This window comes from Hetaerina americana, unplaced genomic scaffold (genome assembly GCF_022747635.1).
Source record: "Hetaerina americana unplaced genomic scaffold, ioHetAmer1.1.p SCAF_10, whole genome shotgun sequence".
NCBI lineage: Eukaryota > Metazoa > Arthropoda > Insecta > Odonata > Calopterygidae > Hetaerina > Hetaerina americana.
The window spans coordinates 44,308,131-44,333,031 of NW_027286070.1; the positions used below are offsets into that span (position 1 = coordinate 44,308,131).

The 24,901-nt window shown below is 36.4% G+C and overlaps 1 protein-coding gene across 1 annotated transcript in view; it reads left to right on the plus strand.

The window, feature by feature from the left end:
• LOC139700316 (uncharacterized) overlaps positions 1–24,901 on the plus strand; it is a 229,631-nt gene that overhangs the window by 187,233 nt on the left and 17,497 nt on the right. The window contains exon 3 of the mRNA XM_071598955.1: positions 15,475–15,595. Coding sequence (XP_071455056.1) covers positions 15,475–15,595 — 121 coding nt within the window. The remainder of the gene's footprint in view (positions 1–15,474; positions 15,596–24,901) is intronic.

Here is a 24,901-nt window from a genome sequence, read left to right on the forward strand (position 1 = left end):
ATTCTGGGGACTCTGCTCCTTCATATTTAACTGTTGCTATGTGAATCAACGAGTTTAAGTTGGGTCGGGACAGCTTAGATGATGACCCGCTTAGTGGTCGGTCAAAATGTGCCACTGCCCCAGAATTTATTGCAAAAGTGTATAAAATGGTCATGGAAGACCACCGACTGAAAGTGCGAGAAATCGCTGAAGCGAAATGAAAACAACCAACGCCATAGTAACCATGGAAGATTTTATAGTTTACCCAGTTTACCGAAATATCCTTAAGGTTTTTTTGATGGTCACTATCACCCAAGATAATTAGATTCATGAATAACAAAGTGGTTAAGTGAGAAATTAATACTGAGTGATATTCTCGTATCATTATTTAAATGCGTTCTTAGGATTATAATAGGAATGTCACCTGAATGTGCATTTCACATTTTAACTGTGGAATTGGATATGAGAAATTTATTTGCGAGATGAGTGCCGCAACTCTTGTTGCAGGATCACTAAGGCATCAGGATGGAAATTTCAGGACAATGTTTGACCCGTTTTAAGAGCAACCAACAGGATTTTCAACAGGATTAGGATTTGGGATCATAGATGAAGCTTGGGTCCACTACTATACCCAAGAGACGAAACACAAGTTTAAGCATTGGAAAAGTGTTGATTCACCTCCACCAAGGAAAGCAAAGACGATACGGTCGACCGGAAAGGTGATGGCTTCAGTTTTCTGGAATGCGAAAAGGATTCTGCTGATAGATAATCTTGCCACTAGTCAATAATCACTGGAATATAGTATGCAAATCTCCTGGACCAACTGCAGCAAAAGATGCACAAAAAAGGCCAGCTTAAGCAAGTAATAAAGTCATCCTTTATTAAGACAATGGACACCCACATGCAAGTGTAGTTACCATAGCAATAATACGTGAACTAAGATACGAATTGTTGCCACAACCGTTCGCCTAATTTGGCCCTATCACATTTCCATCTCTTCCTCAAGCTCAAAATGAACTCGATGGAAGGAAATTATCTTCAAACAAAGAGCTCACTGCTGAAGTAAAGCAGACCTGAAGGAATTTAATTTTTAAGATTGGATTGACATTGGAACATCGCTAGACCAAGTGCATTAGTGTACAGGGAGAGTTCATTAAAAATGAAAAAGTTTCACTGAGGTAATTCGGTTATTTCTATTCCATTTCTAATTACCTTCGTATAAGCCTGAATAACATAAGTGGTTTCGTACGTGACTTTAAGATTTTCACTCATTACACTGATTTTCTGTGAGAATATTGTGCTCCTAACGCTTGATTTTAATCAGTTTGGCATGTATTAAATTTTATATGGGTTTCTAATATTTCTTCTAATTTCCCCATTATAGCTAGTGTCTCATTTAATTGACTCTCTGAATCCTAGACTTATTTCAGTTCGTTAACTCATTACGGGAATCGCCTAAAACATGTACCTTTAGTTTCATCGCTGAAATAAAAATTAATTTTTTCAAGAGTTTTAAATATCTCCATTACTCTTCTTATTGAATGTCAATGATAATTAAAATGTTCCTTCATTCCGCCTTCCACTAAGTGCTTGATTAAATCTACGATATCTTCGAATGATTGTTCAAGTCATTTTCTCTACTGGTAGGCATATTAACCAGCTATGAATCAGTGAAATATCTATTACCGTTATATAAGCCATAGTGGGGGATTTTTTATCGAGGTAAAGACTTGAATTTGACGTAAGCTGTTCGCCGTGATTTTGTCCCCATTTTAGAACTTTAGACTGATGATCCCAGATGCGATATTTAGGAGTGAAGGAGTGATAATTATTTTCTTACTGGATTCCCCCGGCACATAATTAGGTATCCTCTGGAGTGTTTAATATGTAATCAATTAAACGATCCGTATTAGCTTTAAACATTTATTTATTTAATATACGCTGATTCCATCAGTTCCTTTCTGTTTCATTAGCGAACTAGAAGCTTAAGGAATTGGCAAAATCGTGCTGGACGTTCTGGTGATTTTCGATGGTGTAACCTCATCTTTCTCATTCCATTCATGAAGTTGTTATATGGAAACAGTTAATTTATAAAACCACCAATTTGGATTTTAACCCTAAGCTGGAAATTCGGCACATAGACATTGCGACGAAACTTCCATCGTATTATTCGTACCATTTTCATATAACGAGCGTCACTGGTGACCATACCTTGATGAAACTTTATCAAAACTAGGCAGTGTGGAAAACAGTTATAAATTTATTAATTTTCATTCCAAAACAGTAAGATTTTTTAAATTTTCATTGTTTTACTTTTTCATCGCAGTTTTAGTAAAAAATACAGCATAATAATGAGGCCAAATATTTGCTTCGTCATTTGACTCCCATTTGTTGGGTTATTAACTGATGTTTTGTCAACTTCAATTACATTGGCTTATATAAAGCTTCCTCATTTGGGCGCAAATGATTATCAGAGTAAAGGAAATATCAATAACATTGTTTATCCCCTTTAAAGTATAACTTCTCATGGTACCGGTAACTATAGCGCTGGCGTACAAAAGAAACCTCATTTATTCCTATGAAACTGAAAGGGAGAGTACATTGGGACTTCAGGATAAATCAAATAGATCAAATCCCTTATAATTCTTCTTACACATAAAGCTCCATGTAAACTCTACGCAGCAAGCTTCCTTTAAATTGGATTTCAATAATTCATATTTACGCCATCAAGAATATTTCTCGACAAATTCTGTTTCTCTCTCGTGTCATAATATTCACCAGGAGGCTAGGTAAAGGGAAGAAGGTTTGTGGCATCAAAATGTACTTAAATTGACATCTTGAAAGCAATGATTTAAAATATCCATAAGATAAAATGCAATTGAAAATTCTTTTCTTTGCATTAAAACGCTGTCATTTTTATAATAGGTTTTAACACTACATATTGCATTATTTAAATAAAATAAAATTCTTTCATAATCAATGAATATGGCTTAAGCCGCATCTTTGTGCTTAAAATAATCAACTCTCTCTCCGTTTTTCACATTCAAAAACTACTCCTTGCTTTTCATCACCCACCACGAATAGATTGCAGAGCGCACGCAAATATAGAGACAAAATGAAATGCGGCGTTTTTTAAGGTGCAAACTTGCAAAATGTCATATGAAACTGCGCTCTCTCTTTCTGCAAATTTCTTCCATTATTTCAAGCAAGGATTACTATAGATAAGATTTTCAAACACTATTTGCCAAAATATATCCAAAATGTGTTGAGCTCTTCATTTGCTGATACCCCTAACATATTCAGTGACGATCTGAAAATAATTCTTGTTTAAAGTTCAAGCAAGCAAAAGCCGCGTACAGGTCAGAGATGCTGTCATATTCAGATAGCTTGGGAATCCGATAAATTGAAGATATTAGCAGAACCCTCACAGAAGTCCACATTCAAAATTATATGATTTTGCACCCTCAAATTCAGAAAATGAGCCGCTAGGTAGTTGGGTAAGCTAAGTTAAAGTCCTACGCTGCTACGTAAACCAGCTTCCTCACATACAAACATAATTTAGCAAGTTATTTTTCGAGTGAATGTAAGTTATACTGACAAGCATACTCGTACCGCTGACAGCGTCGAAAATTTCAACTTTCAGTGAAGCAGAGTGAAGCAGTTTCAGCACCGCTGAGAGTTTATTGGGTGTTCAATGGCGAGCGAAATATATTAAGCAGTGTTGGATATGAGAGGCAAGAATGACGCCCGTTGGATGAGATTCGATGAAAAAGTGGATTATGGAGATGCGGAAAGGAAATGGTCCATTGAAGGATGTGATGGTAGGAAGGATTTGAGAATAGAGCGGAAAAGGAGAGAGGAAGTGAAAAGAAAGTCTGAATCGATAAAAAAAATCAAAAAATATGAGCTTAAGATGGTAATTTTTGATGAGAAAACTATTTCACATCGGCTAACGCGAGGCTAAAAAAATATTAAGAAATTAATTCCCGATCTTAGTATAATCTAGTGAGTGATATGTGCATGAGAGGAGAAATACCGATATTTAGAATAATGTAATAATTTAAGTACCAAGAGGAAAATGACCGATAAATGTAAAAACTTTTGAAAAATTATTCCAATCCATGCGCTTAAAATTATGACAAGAATCATCAACCAAAGAATAAAGAAGAGAGAATAAGATTACTTACGTGAAGATCAATTTTGAATTTGTAAATTTTAAAGGAAAAAAAAGTTAGTCATACTCGCAGTAAAGAAGAAAAGATACAGAAATATAATCAACTTATATTGTAATCGTGCAACCATGTTCTTTAAACGACGTGAAATGAAATTAAATTTTACATAAACTTAAAAGAAACGAAACTAAAATTTCAAGAGCTTTATACAGAGCAGGCGGCATTTATTAGAAATGGCGACAGGGAAGAAGCTAAATTGAAGAAAGGAAAGGCAAGAAATTGAAATTGAAGACAGGAAAGGCAGGGCTACCCCATTATCGACTTTGATACTTATTTTGCATTCTGAGAAAGAGCGCGCGTTAAAATTTGCGGACAATATAGCATTACTTTCAGAGCAAAATACCTGACGAGAAAACTAACTCGTGGGAAGAATGAGATGCAAAAGTACACTCTCAAGCTAAACAAGAGGAGAATAGCAGTTTATGGCCTATCAAAAGAGGACGTAAAATCTCGAAATAAGATGAGGAAAACGAGCACAGAAATAAATGGGAGAAATTTGCTATTTATGTAAAAAATATAACTAGCGATTGAAGTAGAATGATAGCTATATTAATAAGAATGGAGATAAGGAAGAAGCCTCTCTGGCGGAGCAAGTCCCAAGAAATGAAAAATAATGCCAGGCTAGACATCAAATGAAGAATTTAATGGAACATAAATGTAGCTTATGAACTTGTGTATGGTGGTGGGATGTGGACGATTGGATATTTGAATATTGGAGGCAATGGAAATATCGTGTCCCTGAAGAATTATGAAAACGAAGTTAATTGGCATAAATAAGAACTTCAAAGTGTGGGTAGGGAGAAAAGCCAACAAAGTAAACACAAAAGAAGAGTGAACTTAATTTAACGAATCCTTACGGAGGATAGTTTATCAAAGGTCACAACCGAAAGATAGATATAGGAGGACTATAGAGAAAGACCAACGACGGATTACTACAGAAAGGAGATGGAAGATAACTGCGAAAAGAGTTATTAATGAATGAATAAATTGGCAGGAAACGGGATAGTTCGCTGCATAGAACCACTCCTAGCAAAGATAAGCTGTGACAAAGATAAGCTGTGACAAAGATATTAATGAAAAACTTAGAATTCATTTTGAGTTTTAAAAAGAGTTTCAATATTTTTTGCCATTTTAAGCAATAAGACTCCTGAGGCGAAACATTTGTCACTGCTGTATTCTATAGAATACTTATCAATGAATTAAATCTTTTCCAATGAATGCTCTCGATAATTAGACATTAAAAAATATTTCCTGAACCGCTTTACTATGCCAAATCCAACAGATTCGTTTCATACCTTGTGATTGCTTTTTCCCTGAACTCAATACTAATGACAGAAACCGCTAGTTTTCAACTCTGGTTGAAAATAATAAACGAAATCAAGCCCCTTTACCTCTGAAAAAACCTTGGACAACTTCTCTCTGGCATTTATCGTCCATTCCTATACCATGCTGAGGTAAGTATGAGGTAATATCCTAAAAACGAATAAAAGAAATTCTTAATTTGTAATTATTAATTTTCTTCTACAAGTTAGGTCAGTTATGACTAACGCAACAATCAAATCTGGTGGTATGTACGCGAATCAGATCTAAAATATTAACTCTCAGAGAATATGATAGTGATAAGATAGATACGGTTTATTATACCAGTTTCTCTATAGTCCAGGAGTTTCGTAACTATATGGAACGTTTACGAGATGAAGTGTTCTTTGAAATCCTCATTTGGGAGGGATAAACAAAGGGAATTATTTACTCCGGACGTGAGGATTTAGAATAGGAGCCAACGAAAAGACCAAACAGAATCACAAAGTTGGAAACACATGCGCCACGTGACAGAAAAGGGGCACAGAACTGAAGCCCCTTGATATTGCTGGCACACAAAATGCATATGAGCACTCTAAATGCTTATGGTCACTCACTGTAAATGTGTGCCTCGCAGGAAAACAAACGCCGACGGAGATGGGTAGAAACTTAAACACAAATTACCCTGAAACCGCTCACTCGATCTCGAAAAATATGCTGTGCCTTAATTGTTAAATAATAAATGAAAATTACCACATTTTCAGTTATGTTAATTTAATCATACAAATGATATTTTGCGACAGTAGTTCATCCAAACAATCGTAGTAAGAACTGTACAAAATGTTTAACTGAAAATGAGCGATTTCAAACACCCCAAAAGAATATAAATTTATTTCTATAGACGCAAGTGACAGCAGACAAAATTCATATTTGAAAGAACTGTTCTTGAATATTTTGGCATTAATAAAATTCAAAGAACTGCGAGAGACTACTCATATTTTTGTGTGCACTCTCAAAAGGGCGAGAGAAAATATATTTGTATGTAGCTAACGGATATTTATTTTTAAAATTTAAAAGCCTATTCATATACTAGTATAGTACATGGAAGGCTGAAAGCACTGTATAATAGCAATAGTTTTATCTCATGTAGAAGTTTTATACGCAAATGTTATATCTCATGCAGTAGTTATATCCCATGTAGTATCATGAGTTATATCTCCTGCAACTAGCAGTAGTTATATCTCGTGCATAAACGCTTTCGTATCTGAGCTAAAATTGAATGGCATCGGATAACCTATTTTTTTTCCAGCTTGCTCAGTCCATTAAATGAAGAACACAATATATTTTTCCACTGTTCTTTATATGACGACGCTTAAGCATTGAAATTAGTGATATCATAATGCAAAGCAGTGGAAAAATGCATTGTGCTCTTCATTTAATGAATATGAACTTCCACAAAGTTGAGCTAGAAACCATCAAAGATATTTTTCCGTAATTTTTAGTACAGAAAAAATTGAGCTAAAACTTAACAATTAATTGGTAGTCTACCGTTTAAAGTCGGTTTTGGATGAAACAAATTTAACTCCAATACCTTTCTTCGCCTCATTTAACAAGACACTACCTGTGACCCCAAACTACATTGAACTCTTATTCAATTACATATTACTTCCTTCCCTCATTCCATCCAACATGCGTATTCTTTTTTCCTACCTCTACCTTGCTCGCCTAATATCCTCCCTTCTACTATGGTGTTCAACATCCCATTACCAATCTAAATGCTCTGCATCCACTTTTCCTTTCTCTTTTGATTTTCTTTCAGCAATACTTTACACTTCCCCGTCATGCCTAGTACTTATTTATTTTTCTTTCCGCTCGTTTTACCTTTTCCTTCCTTCTCCGTACACTCATCTCCAAATCCTTAATCTACACCTATCACCTTTAATACCTCCAATCTACTCCTATCATCTTTAAAATCTAATATGCATAAGACACTGCATGTAATTATAGACTAGAATGTATTGGGGTAAAATTAGTCATATGGATGAAATTATATCCTAAAAATAATATGTGGCACAATAAATATGAAAGTATTGACCGTTATATGGATCTGTAATTGTACGATGATCCTTTACGACTTCACATGGATTAATATTAGAAAATTAACAAAACGGTAAACTTAGGATCATTCCTTCTCATTAATTAAATTTAATCATAAATTCTTGGTGAAATATACAATAAAACAGCTGTATTTGAGAAATCCAGTATTTCCATTGCCATCAACGTCATACTGTATTTGATTAAATGATTTTTCACTCCCCGATTCATGAAATCTCCAGATAAAAATAAACTATTCACTTTTTCTCTAAGATTTCATTTCTTTCCCGTTTCCTTATAGGATTTTCAAAATATTAAACTATGTTATCAACGACAATCCTGGTAAACAATTTATTAAACCTTCAAATGGAATTAATCTTTTACCAATTTTAATAATTTTTATTTTAAATGGCTTCCATTGATATGTGGCGTTTTAAACTCTTCACGATAAATACTATTAGGCAAACAAGGAGTCACGTCAGGCCCGAGCGTGAAAACATTTGACCGTGGAAATCTTCGTGACATTGTTGCGGGTGATTTGAAGTTTGAACTGTAAATTAAATTTCAAGTTTGTGCTTGAACTTCAAGCAAACCGCAAATTTGAACCGCTCATGATTGCATTGCGTGACTTCTTAGTTAACTCAAACGTAATTGTCTCGACGGCTTACAAAGGCACCCGCTAGGAGCGGTATAATGTGCTTGGGGGTGATCGCTTCCGGACGAAAACTATTCGAACTTATTAGGGATTATTATTATTATAATTTACATGTTCAGATAGACAGTGTCAAGTGGTACACAAGTCCCAAGTAATCACAAAAGACAATAGATAAAATCAGTCAGTAAAACAAAAGTACACTTAAAGGAAACTTCCAAACACAAATCTCTTTAACAAAACAAGAGAATGCCCATCGTATTATCATCAATCAATCAGCAAGAAAAAAAGATAAATTAAAATAATATTTAATCTACTACATATAATTTTAAACAACACATCAATCAAATTATTACATAAATTTCTTACATATTTTCTTAAAAGTATGCACTCTGGATTCGGCGAACGGTGGGAGCTTATCTAATCTTAAAGGAATGTATTAAAGGATCATTTAAAAAGTCAACTCTCAAAAGACTTTCAGATAAATCTAGGTTTAATTTTTTTAAATTTCCAACCCTGTAGGTGAGCACAACATGCAGTAGTATTTACAGGAGGCGACCGACAGCTACAAAACATGGTCCTCAGTTTCCCTCCATCCGGGAAGATCTTCGAGTGACGTGATTCACTATAAAAATATTTCATTCAAATTTTTTCTTTAAAAAAACCTTAATGTGAAAAGAGAATCAGAGTAAAATACCGATATTTTTTATGGAATGCCCTTCCCATTAAAATCTCATTAAATGAAACTTCTTCAGGATCAAGCACGGAACACAAAATCAATTGTGTTTTCATACTCTATATCCGTTTGGACGAGTAATGAGCAAGCCCTAGTTATCAAATAACGTAGTCAAAACAAATATTTGCTCGGTTTAACTATTTTCAATGATAGCTCTCACGTCCATTCAAACTTCCTTCCCTCTACAGCTATATTGGAGCGTGGGTTTGTACGGCCTGGATACATCATCGTTTAAGCAAGGTGATAAGCGTAGATTGGAGGCTTCCGAAATACACTTTTTGAAAATACTCTTCAGTAAATAGGGCAAGGGCCCGTTGCCCGTTGAATGTGTACGCAGTAGCCTTATTAATTCATATTAGCGTACCCTCTAACTGCAGCACGGAAAATATTTCAAATATATTCAAGGATTGAAATCGGAAAGTTAATCTCGGCTAATCTAAGGGAAACTTATAAATCCATTTGGTGTTCCGATTAGGCAATAAAACGCTTCGAATCATTCCCCTCGCCAGCAAATACAATTTATCTCTCGGGGTGGCCTCGACTTCAAGAGAATTTAGGGAACGGTACCTCAATTTGGGTATGGCAAGAGAGGTGAAGCAGGGGACGAGTTATATGATTGATGAATTGCCAGCCAGCCAATATCCACGAAGGTAAACACATTAAGTGTGGCGGGCTTTTATCAACCCCTCTCTAACTCTCGACACCCCCACCGTTTTTGTCAAGACCCTCCTCCTCCCCCTCCCCTCTATCCCTCGCGAAATAGTCTCGTAAACATTCCTTTTCCTTCCTCAAGAAGCAAATCATTCCTGCTGTCAACTCCACACCCTCCACATCCCCCCACTACTCTCCCGCCCTTTTGCGCACAGCTTCGACGAACCTCTCCCCACACTTATCTCCATCGTTTACCCACGCGCCAGCCATCCTCCGACTCGGTCGCCTGATCGTAGTCCGCTGACCTCGAAACCGTGGGTAGGGGGCAGGGGAGAGATTGAGAGCTGGGGAGAGAGAGAGAGCGGTCGTTGAGGAATGAACGTGGTGGGATGCTTGTACTGGGGTGCTACGGTGCAGATACGGAGGGCGGGGACTAAAGAGGGAGGTCGCGTAGAAAGTGAACAGTGTCGAACATGGGTACGATGGACACCGCCACCCGGGGCCATCCACAGCATCCCTTTGTCCCGGACGCTGTTTGCCCAAGGCCTCTTATCTCGGGCCCGCCTCCTTGCGAGAGCGATGGAACAATGTCGGGGAGAGAGTGGAGGACGACGGGAGGTTGCATGGAAGGGGACTCCTCCCACTCTCCTTCCATCCTAGATCCACTTCCATCGCCACTGGCGTCTCTCTCCCGAGAACGAACACGACGTGGCCGCCGAGCCCTGATGTTCACGTGCTCAGCGGTGACCGTGGGATTTGAAACTCCCCTCCGCCCGGAATGGCCGGTGCCGTTTCCAACCGCAATCACTTCTCGCTTGGCCAGATTCGGGGTGCTGTGTAACGCCGGAGGGGGGAATCCGAGCGTCCGTTTGACTACTGTAGGATTCGGTATGATAGAACCTTGGACTTTGAAAGTGTTACGTAGGTCAATTTTTCTGTGTGCTTAACTATCATACAGATTTTGAAATCTTGCGCTGAATGCGTGAGAATAAATATTTCCCGTGATTTTTTCTTAAATGGGTGTTAACAAGGGAATGCCACGTGTAGAGGCCGAAGGGCGAGGTGAAATGTACTTTCCGTCATCTTTCGGCGACCGCCCATGAAAAACTGTTATTTTTAAGCTTCGAGGAACGTTTGAGGATTATTATATGTTTTCCGTTATCTCCATTTCGTATTCATTCATGCAAGACTTTGATATTAAGTACAACAGCAGCGGTGTGGAAGATTGTTTTCGGTTATTTGTGACTCCCACAACGTACGATATATTATGACAATCAATGAGCTCGAGTGCACTTGAAAGTAGGAAAAATCCATCAAACATCATCGTTTATTTCATGTCTTCACATTTAACTAAATCTTACGAAATGGACCTCAAATTTACATTTAGACAACTTCAAATACGCGTTAAGATTGATTACCTTCCTTCCCCTTTTTTGAGGATTAAATTTCATCTAATTCCGACTAGGGGAAAGAATATCACTGAATTATCCCATGTGCAAATCTTTATCAAGCACTTCATCGGGCACCAGGGACTCTTCTTACGAGAAACATGAAATTATCGGCTACCATAACCAAAACTATTCATAAGATACTCATTATAGACACATTTTCCGTGCTTCCAATAAAAAGTTTAAATATCATTAATTTTCCGAACATATGACGACCTCGGATTAAAGCAGAACCCCTCCAAATTGAACCCCGTCATTACATTTAACAGAAAGTAATTTCTCAAACTTCTTCGCTGAAACATTCGATGAAGAAGATTGAATACAACGTACAATACGTTAGATATCGCAGTTTTATAAATTTGGTGTGAGAAATAGTAGTCATTGTGAGTATATTATTCCTTTTATTTAGCTTTTGGACCCTTCTTCAATTCCATTCACTTGTTGCCTTCCCGTCATTTCGTCCAACTAACCTATCATTTTTCCTAACCTTACCTCACCTTCATCACCGTCTTCAACATCCCATCGCCAATTTAAAATTCTCTATATCTATAGCTATGCTTTTCTAAAACGAATTTTACTTTCCAAACTCATTATAATGAAGACTTAACGAAAGCCTTCGACTCAATTGACAAAGATATTCTCTTAGCAAAACTTAAAATCCTGAATTTTTCTTCCTCATCTTTGCAAAAGATTTGCACATACTTAAGTAACCGATTTCAAAGAGTCATCCCACCTAATACATCCTCTAACTGACTTCAAATGCACAAGGGTGTTCCACAAGGATCTATTATTGAACACTTGTTTTTTTCCCTCTATATACATGATACATACCTGTATTAGTAAAGATATTTCAAATTGCAATCATCACCTTTACGCCGATGATTCACAAATATATCATCATTCCCGCCTTCACCACCTACCTAGAATTATTAATGAAATTAATTCAGATCTTGCTGCTTTGTCGTAATGGGGTATAAAAAATGTAATTAAAACAAACCCGATCAAAGGTTAGCCTATTATAATCGGATACCATAAACCACATTCAAAATTTGTGTTGATGAAATCACACTACTAACATTGCAAGGGTCTACCATAACGTACCAAAGGATAGTAAGTAATTTAGGTGTAACCATTAATGAAACGTTATCTTGGACTGATCATGCAATTGCTATCTGCAGAAAATTAACTCATCCCTGCGTTCAATGAAAAGGTTCAAGCACATTGCCCCCCCCCTCCTTAAAGATTTTTCTTGTATCCTCTCTTCTCATACCCCATTTTGATTACTGTGATGTGGTATACCAAGACCGTTCAGGCGAACTGAATACCAAACTCGGGCAATCGAAATCCGTCATCGAGTCAACAGTAAACATCTGTTAATTCATAAACCACATTTCAGTAGAACCACGAAATTGGATGGAAAAATACAAACACTGGTAAAAATAAAATTAACTGAAACTTTTTTCAAAGTTTTTGTAAAATAATGTTTAACTTTGTTCTCTATGACACAATTCAAAATTGAAATAATTTTTCTTCAAGTTCAAATTTAAGCCGATGGATGATTTTCTCGTTGCGAATCGGGACAAAACTCTACAATAAAAGTGGGGTAGGCAATGCTTTTGTTTGCGGTGTTCGGAGACTATGATTTCACCCTCGATCGAAGCGAGAACGGTGGCGGAACTCATTTCAGAAATTTGATTCTGTGAGAAATAGGAGAGACACGCCATCAATTGGCACATCTCGCACAAATATTTAAGAGACGCGTAGCAGTATAAAGTTCGCGAGTTAAATCGGGGTGAAAGAAAGTCTTGAAATCGGTATTTCATTCCAGTATTCAATAAGATCAGTCTGATGACGCAAAATTTATAGAAGTGCTGCCCTTTTCATTTGAACTCATCAACTTTATTCATTCTCCTTCGCTTGAAATTAAAATGTTTTCCCGGAGTTCTATTACGTAACTGCTTCGCAGCCATTATTTTTGTGAAACTTCTGTTCTCTACAGAATGTATAAATTCAAGAATGTATGTACCATTTTACTGCTCCGTTACAACTTTTTCGGCAATGCCAACGAATATCAACAACACTGCCGTCCATTCCCCTTCGACTTTCATTGTAAGCTGAATCAGAACCGTTTGATACCATGAAACCGAATCTCTCGACAGCCAAATCAGGGAGACGTTTTTGATTGAATCAGAATGGAATGATAAGGTGAAGGACCATAATCTATGATAGTCGTATTTCATCATTTCCAGATAGTAGTAGTACTTGGAGAAGCGACCAAGAGCTGAGGTCATTTCTGTCCCCTTATGCCAAAATCCTGGAACATGTTGACATGCATAAGTGACCCCTTAAAAACTACCAGAACTACGTCTACACAACTGTAAATGCGGATTTTAGGTTTGATTTGTCTCGAGGAACCGCCTATAATGTATGAATTTCAAATGATTTCGATTGCTGGAAAGTAAATATTTTATTGAAAACTTTCAAAGTCCACATCCCTGACTAAAGAATCAATTAAGGCATTGATTGATTTATAATAACAAGACTTCGTCGGAGTGCGTTTTGTGATAAAATTAAATTTCCCTTTGGCCTACGGGAAAAAAACTAATTTTTTGTTATGAAATGCCCATTAGCGTGAAAAGAATGCTAAATGAAACATCCCGTTTCCGGGAAGAATGTTGATTGCATTCTTCTTTCCAGAAAAGTCCCTGACACCCGACGCATTTGAATCCGCAACTTCCCATTGATGTCACACAAATATTGTTTCCGGTGTGATTCAGAAAGAGATACCAATTCTCATTTTTCATAATTGAATTTCCATCGACGCTACACTTAAATTCGATAAATTATAGCCTCACGTTTCGCGATATCGTTACCAGCTCGATGGATTTTCCACCCGTCGAGGGAGGCGTTTGCGAATAAACGTGGAACTGATTAATCACGAGAAAAAAATGTATTCATATTTTAATTCAATATGAGAGGAATAATTCATAATAAAGTTTTATCATAAGAATTCTATAATATATACTATAGAATATATATATATATATATATATATATATATATATATATATATATATATATGTATGTATATATATATATATATATATATATATATATATATATCACAAATTTTAATGTGACAATTTCAGTCTAAAAATCATTCGCCCTTACTGTGATTCGAACCCAAAATTTCGGAGTTTAAGAGGACGCCTTGATAGCTTAACTGGCTAAAGCCTCTCGACCTAAAGACTCGACCGGATATTGAGGGATCTGAGTTCGAATCCCAATCAAGGCGAATGATTTTCAGACTCTGAAATTGTTGTATTGAAATGCGCATTAGCGGATGATTCCGTTAAAAGTTACTGTTGCGGCATATCCCGCAGTTTCTTTGGGAATCATAAATTCTATTACAAAAATCACCCTGAAGAGGCTTTCAATTAGCATCATTTTATTTCATAAAATACTAAGCTCAGCCACCTCCGGATTAATTTAATTAATTTTTAAATAATTTAGTGTTAGGCATATTAACAAATTGAGTACTTTCAGGCTTAATGAGGTGGAATTCGAACATAATTAAGAACGGAGATGAGCAATTTTCAACTAGATAAGATTTATTATGCGACCGGTTTTCGATGTATTACATCACCTTCAAGTCCTGAATTCTTCAGGACCTAATAAAGAACGGATATTAGCAATTTTTCACTAGATAAGATTTATTATACGACCGTGTTTCGATGTATTACATCATCTTCAAGTCCTTAATTCTTCAGGACCTGAAGATGATTTAATATATCGAAACCCGGTCGTACGATAAATCTAGTGGAAAATTGCTAATATCCGTTCTTAATTAGGCATATTAAGTTCAGAACAAATGCGGTAGCGACTATTTCGAGTTCATTAAAGAAAACCTGGTTGCAAAAGCCTCTAAGATCAGAGATCAGATCGTATTATTAAATACTGTCATTCATCTTAACTGAATCAATCAATTAATGCGAACCAATAGAAGTACGCATCTAAGATATATTTTGTAGAAGTCAATACAATCAGTAATATTGATAATTTAATCCAGCAATTAACCTTACAGCAGTTAAGCAGTATTGCAATAATATTCAGCATTTTATATTCCCATTAGTAACATAAGGACTAACGATGTTAGGCACTTTGTTAATACAATCGTCTTAATTGATAATTAGCAAAAAAACATTCATGTCCATAGTTCCCCGGTCTTGATATTGATAAGAGGTTTCTGAATTATACAAAATATGCATTAATATTCTGACTTAAACGTCTCCATCAAGTACAGACGAAGGTTAATAAAAGGTAAAATATTTTTCTTAACTCCAGGAAATGGATACTGTCTAGTTCACCCTCTTATTATTTCAGGGTAATGGGATTCGTGCAGAAGACTGTGGCAAGACTCCATGAACCGGAAAAGTTGGATGTATTACTGAGAGAACTGGGAAAGAAGCACTACGGATACTCGGCCAAACAGGAGTATATTGACGTGAGTTCAAGTGACCTTACTCTTAAGCATTTAATTCACCCTCGGGATTATATTTGAGTGTTCAAGTGACTGATTTTTATATGATACAATGACAGATATATTGAGGTAAGAAAACATAAAATAATAAAATAGAGAACCCAACAAACAACATTAAATGAAAACATAGCTCAAAGAATAAAAATAAAAATCCTAAAATATAATACTGATAAAAAAATAAAAGTGAATGTTTCATGCAAATTTTAAAATTAATCTTCACCCTAAATTTTTACGATAGTCACAGATATTAATGAGATTCATTTCACGAATTCTGGAGAAGGAATTTTGAGCGTGTTTTTCTTTTATCCATAAGTGCAATGCGATTCACAGGAGTTCAAAATAGCGCCAAGTGAATTGTTTCGACGGGCAAACTATAGATTGGAGGTGGCATGAAAACTATTACCTGATCTCCTTAAAAATTGGAAAGTTAGCGAGCTGAACTGATTCTGGCAAATTAATCTCACTATTTAGTAAACATGAGGCAGAGTTGGAAAATTAATTTCGAAATTCTTCATCAATCTGTTAACCCATACCTCTGTGAATCAATTAGCGATGGTGTTACCCTTACATCAGAACCCTTAATGGGTAACATGCATTATAATAATATGTGGATCAGGTTTTAAAAAAATGAGGTATTATTGGATGGGTTGTAGGAAAATATAATGGAAAAGTAAGAGCCAATCCGGTACGGTGTTACTCTGCGTTGCTAGACCGAATTTGGAATATGTCAAGTATTTTGTATCCATTAGTGAAAAATAAAATTAAAAAATTTGGTTCTATGATATGATATTAAAAATTGATAGAAAATCAGTTGCGTTTGTAAAAAAATTGCTACGAGAAGAGAGTAAGTGTGATGAGTATGTTGGAGGAATTTTGTTGAAAGACCCTTGACTCATTAAGAAAACAGGCAATATTTGGACTCTTTCAATGGTGCTAAACATATAAGCTTCTTAAGACAATGAGGAAATCATTACAGCATCAGATTAATCTGTTAAAATCCACCACCGAGATTAAATACAAGAGACAGAGATACCGTCATCGACTTAAGCAAGTACTTTTCCTTCCCTCGCACGATACACAATTGAAGCCAAGTATGCAAATATTTTTTAAAAACTAAAATGCAATGGTTTAGTCAAACGCACCAATTATTGCATAACGTGTATAGGCCTTTATGTCTCTATGTGACCGTAAGTTTGTGTATATGAACAAATATATATTCAAATACATACATGAACACATATTTATGCATGCATGGCCTGTGTCATAACATCTCCCTCCACACACCCTTACGGCAGCTGTGAATGTAGAATGTGTAGATGTGTAGATGACGAAAGTAATAAAAAGTTGATACCATAGCTAAGTAAGTATTTAAGGATGCATGGAATATTTAAAATATAATGTATTTTCATTAATTTTGTTTGACTGAATTATCTACTTATCGAAAAGCTTTCAATTAATCCTACAAAGCTAGGTGTATAAAAACAAAATAAGTACGGAAAAATAATGAAAATATTTCACGCTCGCGCAGAAAATCCATTTCAAAGTGTATTATATTATAATCAAAATAAAAGAAGCCTTTCTAAAAAATAGAGGACCACTATTGAGTTTTGTATTTATATAAATAACAATTATATTTTCACAGCAATTTTAAACGGGGGTGACCAGTAGACTAGAATGACCTCGGCAACTCAATGCTATCATGTGAAATATCATTGTGATCAGCCAAAATAATATTATAATTAGAGGTATCTGAACACAATATCTTGAAAATTTTAGACGATTTAAACGGTTTAAACGATTTCCGTGGAATCTTAATTATTACCGAAATGCAGGAGGGCTGTAAATAGACCAAGATATTTAACCTCAGTTCTCCCCTCCTTATCTATTTCATTTCAAATCTTCCTAACTCATAGTTCACTTTTTCCATATTCTTTAATATTTTTCATAACCACCTTTCCTTTTGTAAGCATTTTCCTTCCATTTGCCCCCAACAATTTTATTCTCTCTCTCTCCCCCTCTCTCTGAGTTCGCCGATCCGTCTTTGTTTCCGTATGAGGCTCCATTGAGTTCTCACACCTTTTTAGAATTTCTCATTCTTTACTTTGGTCCTCATATCATACCCCGTCACATTCTCTTTCGTTCAAGCGTTTCCGTTCATTCAATATTCAGCAGGTGTTCCCAGCTATCTGCTTCAAAAAAAACCAAGTCTTCTTCAATCTAGTCGAGGCAGAGGGGCTTAAAGAATGAAGCGTTCAGCAAGGCATTTGATAATGATTGACAGGCTGTTTGGATTGATACCCTTGTGAAAGGAATTCTACTACCTTGGAACATTCTTTCAGTTACTAAAAGGTCGACTAAATGAATCGATCGATAAAATAAAGATCAAATGAATACCAATGCTTTTTCAACTACGGCGTGGAGACCTTCCTTCTCTGAAAAGGAGGAAAGCTTCCAGTTCCTGATGACTGATCTTTCCTCCTACTCTTGTTCTAATATTTCCTTTTGCGTGATCTCATATTTACCTACCCTCCACTTTCTCTAATACTCTCATTTGACATTCTCCTTCCTCCCATCCTTAACCTACCTCTTAATATGTACGTTCTTGTCCCCTGGTTTTCTTGGAATTTCACCCCACTTCCGTCACGCGAACGCTTTATGCTTCACCTGCCATCCTCTCTGGCAAATTAACTCTCCACATCCTTGTACACATCCACTTTTCGAATTTTTTAAAGATAATTTTACCTTAATTAATTTACGGACAAGCAGTGAGTTTGTATATCACAGCATATTGTTTGATTTTTATTTGCTTGATTATTTCACCAACTTTCAAAATCAAGACGATATGTATGGGACGAAGGTCAATATAAAAAAACGAAAGTTGGAAGTTTTTTGAGAAGGAAGATCAAGATAAATGTTCAATAGGAGCACAATAACTAGAGCAGATAAAACAGTTTATCTATCTTGGAATTATTTTGCACCATGATAGTGAACGTAGTAGGCCATCAGAAGAAAGATTGTGTTGAGCAAAAAAGCTATCACTTGGAGGGAGTTGATGTCAGGGGTACTGAGTAGGAATGTTAAGACCGGATTAGTGAAAACTTTGATGTGGAACGTGGCTTTACAGTGCGCGTAAGCTTGGTTATTTAAATAATATGATAGAGGTGGGGTTTTGATGTGTGGTTGTGGAGAGGGATTGGATGTGAGGAAGGATGTGTTCCTTTTTAAGGTTGGTGACCTAGCCCCCCCCCCGCCACACGCCCTTACGGCGGCTTGCGGGGAATTATGTAGATGTAGATGAAGGATGGAAAAAGGAAAACGTATGAAAGGGGCACAAGCGCAGAAGTACAGGGCATAGTATAGGATGAGAGATGGTTGTTGGGTGAAATACAAAGGGGGCATTAAAGGTGGATGCAGGAATTTTTATTGGCGATGGAGAGTTAAAGACTCAGGTAGAGAGGAGAACGTTAAGCAAACGATATAGGGTGAGGAAAAGAATAGGTATGTTGGACGAAGTAAAATTGGGTGGAATGTATGTGGAATTATAGAAGGGTTTACATGGTCCATTTTGAAAGTAATGTGCATGAATTTATTTATGTACTAGTGAATTGTAGTGTGAGGGTGTAAGGATGTGTCTTATTTGGGCGATGCTAAGAAATGTAGGCGTTTGTGCCCATACAAAACCTACAGTAAACGGTAGGCTACCCTCTCGTCTTTGTTTGTTCTACCACGTGGTAGGCTCACCAATGCCTGACCTCCACGTCTTCCTGTCTTGAGTTATTATTTTCATTGATTCATATTTTGTCAACTCCCGTTGCTTTCCCGTTACTTCTTACTTTCCCACTAGGTCTCTTATTTCTTTAGGTCTCTTGCTTCTTTATACTTACATCATTTATTTCCTTGCTTATCTAATTGTTCTATCTTACTGTGCTTGTCACTCGTCCATTTTTATTTGGCCTTATCTGTTTCTCTTCCGAGTTCATTTTTAAGACCCCTGTAGTCCCCTCCACCTTTATCTGTATTTATATTTTTCCAACTTCTTTTTTCGTCCATTTTGTCTAACATCTAGCCTGTAATCCAATCTAGTCTTATTTTTTTACTGCACTTTACAAGAACTGCCTCTTTTGCTGCTTCTCTCAAGCTGTGTTGAATGTGCCTCCATTTCTCATTTACACAGTTCTTATATGCTTTGGCTAGCAAGTTTTCCACAAATAGATTTTCCGTTTCCTCAAATTTTCCTGGTTTCTTTAGCCCTTCAATTTTTAATTTCTCTTCTTTACTTCCTTTCCTTGTCCTTTCCAACTGATTGGCAAGGACAAATGAAAAATCATAGCTCTGTTATTTTTAAGGTATGGCCAGAATAAACTTTTGCTTCTGGACAATTTGTTGCTGATTCCATACAATTTCTGTACCTATGTTGCATCAGAATAAAATCAATTTGGTGTCTCACTTCATTTATTCGTAATGTCCGTGTATATCTCCTCCTTTTATGGGTTTCCTAGCAAGGTATTTCCAACTAACGGACAGTTTTATTTAATTAAGTCAATTAGTCAGTCTAAAGTCTTTGTCCTCTATTTTTCCTTCATCATAGTCCTAATATTCCTACTGTCCTACCCTCACCACCTTCGCCCGCAGCTGTATTGAAGTTTCCCATTGCTACTATGCAAGCTATTCGTTTTTCCTTTTCATTGAGTAGTTCTATCTTCTCATAGCATTCGTCCGTTTCTTCTTCCGAGTGTTGACCATTTGGCGTGTACACTTATAAAATTATAAGGTCTTTGCTTTCTCCTTTCAGCCTTAACATTATTCTTTCCTTAAAGTACCCTATCTAAATCACTTCATCTGTCATTATTTTTCCTACCATCATTGCAACTCCTTTTATTCAATATTTTCTTTACCTAAGCCTTTTTTACACCATACTTTACTTTGCATTTTCTAACTTGCAACCCTGAAGTAGCGGGAGCACATTCCATGCTCCTATTCTTATCCTTTCCTTTCCACTTCTTGCTTGCTTACTTTCTCTTCTAAATTTTCTCTCTCTATCGTCTATCTCCTTTGGTACTTAGCCTTAATCAATCCCCTCCTGGATATGTGATAAGGGGAAAGCTTTTCCACCGAAATTTTGCATTTAAAAGGTCGATATCATGCCATGAACTTCTTGGGCAGTTGGATAGTGTGGTAGTTTCCCTTTGCTTTCCACACAGGTTACTAAATAATAATTACAGGAGAATACGAAGTAATAATAATTTCAACCAACATTTTCATGAAAATTACCTTTGTATTTAAACATCTTTAATAGTCTCTAGCGATTCCGATCCCGAGTTCACTTTCACTAAGTTAATACTTGTACTTGAGAAAAACGTCCCATCTGTCCCAACTCGTGTCATCCTATTTACGAGACGTAGGTCGGATACTTTACGTACACACCTCGTATTTTCCTCGCCATCCTTATTCAAGATGTCGTTGTCACTGTTCTATTTCTATTCCATGCATCATTATTTATTGACCCACCCACACCTCTAAGCCTCATTATTGAGAGGTTGCGTCAGTGCATCCATCCATGATGCCTGCTACTTAATCTCTGCGGTTGAAAAAATAGAAGCTCCCATTCCCTGAGAGCTGTATTTCTATTCAGGACAAGCTGCCATCACTACTTACAAAGGTAATGTCATATGTCAACTGGGGTAGAAAATGTATCTATCTCCAGGAAACTAATAAACGACCTCACGGTTTCGACTTGTCTCTCAGAAACTGTTTGACAGGCCAACGGAGGAGTTACAAACGGCGTTCCTCTGCTCTCAAAGAATATTCCTTCGAAGCGTTATTTGCTTGCACCCATGAATGTAAATCGCTGGTATAGTGACTGAAATTCCTGCGTTATTTGGAGTGTGAAATTTTGACACGTAGATCGACGACGAGGATTTGGAGGACACATTGATGCATATTATTGGACACCTGTACTGAAATATATTTTTCTGTCCTTTTTATGATAAGCAAGGTGTAAAATCATGAGTCGAAAAAATCTATGGATTTTCGCGAAATATTTGCACAAAAGCGTCTTCGGAAAGCTGTAACGTCGCGAAAGTGGACGCATTGTTCTGGAAAGGGACAATTTTTTCTTAAGGCTTCATGTCACCCAATCAGAACGCACACAACTATCGTCATAACACGTCATTGAATCGCCCATGCGATGTGAGCGCGGATGGAGAGGATGAGTTCACAACACACTGACCTTTTATGCATTTCGTACTTCTCTTTGATGTTCGCTCTGTCTCCCGTTGCAGCCTTAGTTCGGCATGAAATGAGGGAAACAGACTACCGCTGCATTCCCCCTCCTATTAGATCCATAAAGGATTCACATCTCTCAATGTGTTGATGGAACCTGACCGTGTCGTGAGAGAACATCAGAAGGAGAGAGTCACGGTTCTTTCGCTGCAAATATTCATCAATGATATCAGTAAGGATTTTAAAAAATCTCGAAGCAATATCAGAAAAACAAAATTGCCTCTTTAAATAAATCACCGAAAAAGAAAAATTTTTTTTAAGAAGGACGTAATCCCTTTTTGTGCAAAATAGGCCCAAAAATATAAACGCCGTCAGTGAGAAATCAATCATTGAAAATTATCAACAAATCCCCACCACTGTTCGCTAGAAATTTTAAAATTTCAATTTAATAAACGCAGAAAAGAAACATTTTTAATGCTCCCGAGCGGAAAATTCCATCAGTACATATGTAATAAATTTGCACTAAGTTCACGATAAACTTTGTGTTAATTGGAAAAATTATGGAAATATCACACGCAATTGTTGAGCAGTGACCATAGATCCGATCAATCATGTTACAAGTAAGAGCGCAAGCTGTGTGATTGAACGGGGGTGCGTAATTTAAATCTTTCCACGTCATTTTGGAACAATTCAACACTCAATAATTGATAGCTTAACTGGCTAAAGCACTCGACCGGATATTGAGGGATCTGGGTTCGAATCCCAGTCAAGACGAATGATTTTTTACACTCTGAAATTGTTGCATTGAAATGCACATTAGCGGATGACTCCGTTAAAAGTTACTGTCGCGGCATCTCCCGCAGTTTCTTTGGAATTTGTCCATAAATATTAATAAAATAAGGTAAGTGTAATGCTTAAAAGATAGCAATTGACGATTTTACCACGTGCTCGATAACCACAATATCAAATAATTATTATGAATACCTATACCTTTGTCGTTCAATTTAGCCTTTTACTGATTAAAATACAACTTGCACATTGAAGGGGGAAATGCTTCTTATTTTACCTTCGATATCATCCCTCCCAAATGGAGTAGTTAGATATCTGTCTTGTGGAAAAGTGGTATTATTTGTTCATTATTATTATCCCTCCCCATACTATTTTTCTATTAGGATGAAGACTGGAATTTCCTCTAGGATAAAGGCTAGATCTGTGGAAATGGCCTGGTCTTTTTGTTAGATTTTTCGTTCCTCGTTCACCGACGAACCACTTGATACGTATACCGCACACTCCAACTCAGCCCTTATCTTCTTGCATTCATGGTATCACCCCGATTTCTCCCTGAGTTACCCAAGTAACAAATGAGAAAGTTCCTGAATTGGTGTTTTTTTTTCAAATAAAGATAGCAGAAGTATATTTATTACCACCGTGATAATATTAATATCCCAAGGACAATCATGATTGCCGTAGTAGAAAAGTTTACAAGTAATATATTTTGTGATTGAGAGAATCTTACTGTCCTCGGGTAAAAAAAGAGAATTCTCTGGTATCCTTGACATTGCTCATAAATATATAAACGTTAGTAATAGAACACATACTCATAAATTACAACTCTATTCTTTATCATGAAATATTCGTATTAGACTTTCATGGAAACTCAAATTTCATGACAACATTAGTAACCACACTAACTTTTACGTTAACCATGTTTTACCTGACTGGGTGTGGCAGGCAGGCATAGTGGTTGGGCACAATTGGGAGAGAGATGTATGAACCCGGGGCTCCTTTCAAAACTACACACCCACACCAACAAACCAGACTATTCAACGGAATACTCGTATTGATTTAACAAAGTCTTGTGGAAGAAAGTTTATTCGTAAATGCTGCAAAGGAATCCGTACAAACCCTTTCTTCCACGTTTTCCCATGAACTTGAAGATCTATGCAGAGAGGTTTGCTAGTTTTCATTTACTTTAATGTCTCCTCTTTCTCGTGGTATATTATAAGGTATATCTCGTAGTGTTTATGCCATACAGACAAGAAGACAAGAGAGTATTGAATATATAGTCTAATATATAGTCTAATAATATATAGTCTAATATAATAAGGATCTACATCATCTCAGAAAAATGCCTTTAATGAATACTTGTGTAAGAAAATACATTTTTTTGTGTTTATCAAGTTTCCACAGGTTATTTAATTTTGATATATCAAATGATCTACTTCGTTCGAGTAATTATTGTAAATATCGGAAAGTGTATCAAATTGTAAAGTTTTATTGGTAAAGTATTCAGTAACGTCAGATTATTTGCCAAAATTACGTTCATCTGTTAAGATATAATTAATAAAACGGATTTCGAGGGTCTTTCTAGCGATCTCAACTTTTTAAGTACTTGGTGCCGATCTCTAATGAAAACTGTAAACTATGAAACTATGGATTTCTGGAATAAGAAATCCGGACGGGCCTAAACCTGAATATTAGGCGCAGGAATAGTATCAAGTAGTAGCAGGAAGTAACATAGGGAAAGAACATTGGGAACATCTTCGGAGCTGCATTAATGCGATGAAGCTTCATTAGCGGGATAGTGGGAAGATATTGAAATGGAATACCTCAGGAGAGTGTCGTTTCGTTTTGTTAGAACTCACCTTGAATACGTGCAAAGTGCTTGGGACTCTTCGTATGAGTATCCAACTTTGAAATTAAAAAGAGTACAGTGATAAGCTACTGGTTTCGAAAACAATTGTCATGAGCTAACAGAAAAGATAACCCGGGCTGGATACCACCGATAGCAAGAATATTATAAACAATACTTTAACTTTTCGCTATATATAAATCTTTCGAGTAAAACTCTTGACACAAATAATAATTTTAACCGGGCATTACGTTGGTAGACGTGGGAATTTGACTACCCAACCGAGAAATTCATTTACTCTAGGGAATCTTTCTTCAGTGAAATGATTCAGTACCGCAATAGTAGAAAGAATGACGTACGACAATTTGAACTACTCGGAAATGCAATGACACGCAATGGCATTTTAATCAACAATC